Source organism: Sinocyclocheilus anshuiensis, unplaced genomic scaffold (assembly GCF_001515605.1).
Source record: "Sinocyclocheilus anshuiensis isolate Anshui unplaced genomic scaffold, SAMN03320099.WGS_v1.1 scaffold1843, whole genome shotgun sequence".
Taxonomy (NCBI): Eukaryota; Metazoa; Chordata; class Actinopteri; order Cypriniformes; family Cyprinidae; genus Sinocyclocheilus; species Sinocyclocheilus anshuiensis.
In genome coordinates this window covers 228,421-234,178 of record NW_015552675.1, presented here as the reverse complement: position 1 = coordinate 234,178, position 5,758 = coordinate 228,421, and the positions used below count along the sequence as shown (strand labels likewise).

Below are 5,758 nucleotides of genomic sequence, written 5' to 3'. Positions count from 1 at the left end.
TCCGCTTTTTAAAAGTGTGCAGTACAGACCTTCAAAAATAAAGTAACAAGAATAAACAGCAGTTATTCCTCAGAATTTGTAAGCTATTTAATCTCATTACACTGAATGCATTTATTAATCATATTAATGATAAATATTTTAAATTAATCTCATTCTCCAATACATAAAAATGTAAACATTTTAAAGACAATCTAAAGCATAGCTCAACAAAACAAAGAAAATACATGGTTACCTATACAATGTATTAAGCATAAAAAATCGCCAAGAAGAAATCAGCAAAATTATTGTTATTCATATTTAGTTTAAAGCTCTGCTGTCTTCCAGTATCTGTCTGTTCTCTGTTCTGCCTCTCCCTCCACTGAGCAAACTCTTCACTGCTCTTAAATACTCTGTCTTTACCTCCCCCAGCATTGCACAGGGATTTGGGACTTGTTAAATTGGAACACAGTTAGTCACAACAAATCTTTTCTAACAATGCTTTTTGAAAGATTGCTTGGAAGTACAGATATATCATCCGACATTCAACATAAGTGCTGCAATAAATAAATACATATTCAGTATATGGGTAGCTGATGCACAATGATGAATAGAGATTAAAGAATGTTATTAATTTATTTGGGAATCATACTAAAACGTACTATTTAATTGCTTTGACGCATAATAAAATAATAAAGAATAAATAAATGGCAAATTAATGGCATAGTAAAAATATAAAAAGATACTTGAAATGTCAGTGTTATTAATTCAGATTTAACTAAACACAAACATTAACTTAAAAAAATTAAGTAAAGAAAAAGTAAATAATTTTTGTTGCCCAACATGCTCTGCCCCACACAACTGAAAAATTGTGGTGAACTAGGCTGCTTTAAGATACTATTCAAAATCACTAACAAATCAATGATCCCTGGTCTCATTCACTTTCATTGTATGGTAAAAGCAGCATGGCCATTCTGCAAAATATATATTTGTGTTTCACATGTTAATTGTGTAATATACAAAATACATGAGTGGCACAGTGGGTAGCACTGCCACCTCAGAGCAAGTCATGGCTGAGCCTTTCTGGGTTGAGTTGGTGTTGCCCCACAATTCAAAGACATGCAGCATCTGTCCGGGGTGTTTCCCTGCCTAAAGTTTGAGATGCTGGGATAGGCTTCACCATCCACGTCACCCTACAGTTCTGTTTCTGCAATAGTTACTAAGTAAAAAAACAACTTTATTTACAGTTACAACAGTTACACAAGTTCTTCTAATCAATCAATAATTTTTATTTGTATGTATTTTTTATAATTTGACAATTTAATGAACTTCCCACTTGTAATGTTTTTTTTCAGACATGCAAACTTGGAAACATGCGCACATGGGGATCTTCATGTAAATTGCCCTTTTGTTTACTTTGTAAGTCAGTTTATATTCATTAACATTTACTGTTTGAGCAACTTGGTCATGAGTGGCTAATTATTAGCAGCTGTGTCAAGTGGATGGTTATTTAATTAGCTCTGGAGTGGTTAGAAGTGTCCCTCTCTTTGCACACTTGATCACTTTGGGAATTTCTGATGATCCCTAAGCTCATTTACTCTGTTATCACTGCTTAATTTAGAGCTCTTTCATTGGCGTTAACATAATGAGCATAATAAGTTTGAGCAAATGATCAACCTGTGCCTTCTCATGTAAACAAACAGTGACAATGTATTTGAAACTTTGAAATTAACTTAAACGTATAACTTAACTTCTTTTTTTTCTCAAAATACCAAGTGCAGATACAGTCATCCTGGATAAAGCTTTGGATTAAGTATCTTGCTAAAGGGCACAATATCAGGGCATCAATGTAATGACTAAAAAGCTAAAATATTAATTTTCTTAATACATTTTGCAAAGGAAATGGATCTAAAACCATATATTACTTGCTGAAAAGATGAGAATGTTTTGCTTCTACTTTTTGGATTGTTCCTATGAACAACAGGATTGTTATCTTTGTAACTCTTTTTACCTGGGTCATCCTATTTTAAGTGTGAACCAACACACCTAAAATAGGGTGTTAGCAGGAAGGATCTAATCTTAAAGGTACAAGCACACTGATTCCATTTCTTTGAATTTTACTTTTATTAATTTTCATAGAAATGTCCATTTTATAGAAAAAAAAACACACACAGTGTACCCATTTATTACAGTGTTGATGTAAAAGCTAACCAAAGTGGACATTAGTTAGTCAATCAAGAGAGTTTTCTTTACTAACAAGGTGTTTATCTGAAACTCACAGTTGAACAGACTTAAGTTTCTCAGAGTGTGCAGATTAACATGGTTTATTTGGTTATGATCACTGTTTCTGACTACTTGTCGAACTACAAACATTTCTGTTTCATTAGCTGTGATTACTAGATAGAAAAAGTGTCAAATTAAAAGTCTGCCCAGACACTCAAATCTTTATCGTTGAAACCTTTACAATAGAAACTCTATTAATATTTGTTTTGAACATTCTCAATAAAGCATTCCTTATTTCTTTTGTCCGCACACCATAAATGATTGGATTGACACTTGCAGGAAATACTATATACATCACACCCAGAAAGGTATTAACATCAACTGGGATTGGAATGTTAAGATTTCGAGAGAGAAAAGTAATACTACCTACAAAGTAAAAGCACATCATAACCATTAAGTGTGTACCACAGGTATGAAATGCTTTCCAACGATCCTCTCCGGCTGCAGCCCCCAACACGACATGCAAGATTTTTACATAGGAGAAGAAAATAACAGATATGTCAATTCCCACAAAACAGATAATCACAACCAATCCCATTGCATTATTTTTGCTTATTGAATCACAGGCCAAGCTAACAAGAGCCATGTGGTCACAGTAGCAATGATGGATAATGTTAGACTCACAAAAAGACAGAGGTGCAGCCAAAGCGACCAGTGTAAACATTATAGTGCCACTCCTGATCAGTGTGAAAAGAAGCACTTTCAAAAACATGGATGAGTTCATGATTTCAGTGTAATGTAATGGCTTGCAAATGGCCACAAAGCGATCTAAAGCCATAGCTAAAAGTATGGTGGATTCTACAGAAGAAAAGAAATGAGTAACAAACATTTGTGTCAAACATCCGGTTAAAGATATCTCATTCAAGTCAAAGAGGAAACCGAGAAGCATTGCTGGGATAATGGCAGTGGGTACAATGATGTCGACAACCGCCAAAGCAGACACTAGTATGTACATAGGACTGTGAAGACTTTCGGTATTTCTGATCACAGAAAGTAACAAAGAATTCCCCACCACAACCAAAACGTAACTTAGAAAAAATGGCAGGAAAAGCAGACGTCTGTGTCTGTAGATCTCTGGAAATCCCATAAATAAGAATTTTGTATGTGAGATGTTTGCTCCTTGGAGTTCCTCAATCATGGCACTCTGATTGTGGTGACAGCAACCTATTTCATAGGGTAAGTACAAAAGGATGATTATTTATCAGGTAATTCAATACATATGTTTGTGGTGAGCCATATAATTCAGCAACACATCATTACCTCTATATTAAACATTTCATTAATTGTTGACGTGGAAACTAGACACAATTACTTGAAATTACAGCAAATGTATCATCTATGAAATATCAATCAATTGTCTGGTGCATTTTAAAGTCTTTTCTAGAACCATATACTTGTTGGCACTTAACAACTTTGTACCCAAGCTATTTCTCAGCCTAGCTGTACAGGCATTAACTACAACAATGTATTAACTACTCTTTGTAAATTAGATGTAAAGAAAACTGTCAACAAAACAAATAAACAAGTAATTGTGAAAGTTAAAATTCAAAAGTAAAGCCAAAAACCACAGAGAATTCTCACTGATTTATTTTCAATAGACATATACATTCATTCCTAATGACATAAAAATACATGATCCGTTTTCGGTTCAATTTGGTCATAATTGCTCAGAATCCACTGCATGGTGAAACGTACCTGACCGAGTTTCTTGGTGTCTCTGTCGTTTGGTAATTCACCTGTAGAGCAGATGCCCCCATTAGGACCTGAGGCCATTTGAATGGGAGCATATATACTGTACACTGAGTTTGATCGCTGCTCCCATAGGAATAAGACAAAAAACTATACAGCCACTTACATCATATATTTTGACCTCACTCCAATCACCTAAACAAGCATGAAGGTATTGTTCCAGGAAGAAGGAAGCAATTAGGCTACCTGATCATTTTTGTTCGGGTTAATTAGTTCTGCAGAGGGGGGGTCAGTAAGGCAGCTTGAACTCTTGCAACATCCTTGACAACAAACATATTTTAGCTCCATTGCTTCATTGTACTATCGTCCTGCACCTATAAAAGTATTAAATAACTAAATCAAAATATTGAGAATTAAAAATAAATATAGCGTATACTCAGGGCCGGATTTACCTCTTTTCGTGACATAGGCAAAACACATTTTTGGGCCCCCCTTCCCTATTAATATAATAGGCCTAATATTACCACCCAAGCAAACAAAAGTATTTCTTAATCAGTGGAAACAGTTACAGTGTTTTCGCAATAAGCGCGTGCGTTCAGTCAATAAAAATCTAATGTAGTTCTTAATTTGTTGAGAACTGAGAAAGACCGTTCCATATAAGCGCTGCGTTGTGGCCACATAACCACTTCGGGAGTGCATTATTTCTCTAATAATTTTAATGGACTGGAGTCACAACCTGTAACGCCAAGCCAGCAGAGGGAGCCCTCGCCCGAGTACTGACCGTGCTCCACTCCCTCTGCTTCCACTTCCTGTTTTACTCTCATATAAACTGAGACCAGTCCACGTGCTGATTGCGAAGTATTGCCAGTTTACCTTCCTTACCAAGCGTTATTCTTCCTCTGTTCCTGATTGATTTCCTGTGTATGATTCTGCCTGACTTCTGGACTCACGGTATTTGTACTCTGCCCCTTTTGTTCTGACGCCTGATAGGACTGATGTTTGTGTTTGGACTCATTGCCTGCCTCTCCACTATTGTCTCTGCTTCTGCCCTTGTGTATGACGAACGATCTGCTTGCTTCTCTGACTTTGACCCTCTGCCTGATTATCGACATCTGTTTAAAGCCTTGATCTTTAATAAACTTCCGCTCATGGATTCTAACCAAACTCCAGCGTCTCTGTTACAGAATACTTCGCCTCCTATGAATCCAGCGGAAGTGTCGAATCTGCAAGCAGCATTCTCATACCAAGCTGAAATGCTCCAGAAATATCAGGAACAACTCACCAAGCTGCAGACCGTCAACGAACACCTGACGCACTACATTCGATCTCTCCCTCCACCCACTCCTAAGACCGTAAGTCTCGCTCTTCCTGACAAATTTGACGGTACCGCTGAACAATACAAGGGCTTCATTCGCCAAGTACAAGTTTATCTGAATCATCAAGGAGAGAGATTCGAATCAGAGGGCACAAAGTGCGCTTTCATCATGACACTGTTGACGGGCCGAGCTATCGACTGGGCAGCAGCCGTTTGGGACTCGGATTCACGCCTGAGGAATTCAGTGACGTACTTCATTCAACAACTCCGTGAAGTGTTTGAATATCCTCACGGCGGAAAGGACGTTTCGACACAACTCATCAATCTGACACAAGGTAATCATTCCGCTGCTGAGTTTGCCATTGAATTCAGAACACTCGCTGCCCAGAGTGGATGGAACGATGTCGCTTTAAAAGCTATGTTCCACAAAAGTCTCAACTGCGATCTTCAGGCAGAACTTGCATGCAAGGGTGAGGAGTCCTCCTTCTCCGATTT

At 37.2% G+C, this 5,758-nt stretch overlaps 1 protein-coding gene across 1 annotated transcript; it reads right to left on the bottom strand.

The window, feature by feature from the left end:
* Nucleotides 1-2,413: 2,413 nt before the first annotated feature.
* On the bottom strand, nucleotides 2,414-3,397 carry or55e1 (odorant receptor, family 55, subfamily E, member 1). Its single transcript, XM_016459139.1, has one exon. It carries the CDS (start codon nucleotides 3,395-3,397, stop codon nucleotides 2,414-2,416), a length of 984 nt encoding a protein of 327 aa, XP_016314625.1.
* Nucleotides 3,398-5,758: the final 2,361 nt, after the last annotated feature.

Bases quoted from the DNA above. Each gene is read 5' to 3' on its own strand.
- or55e1 (XM_016459139.1), bottom strand. From the start codon at position 3,397: ATGATTGAGGAACTCCAAGGAGCAAACATCTCACATACAAAATTCTTA.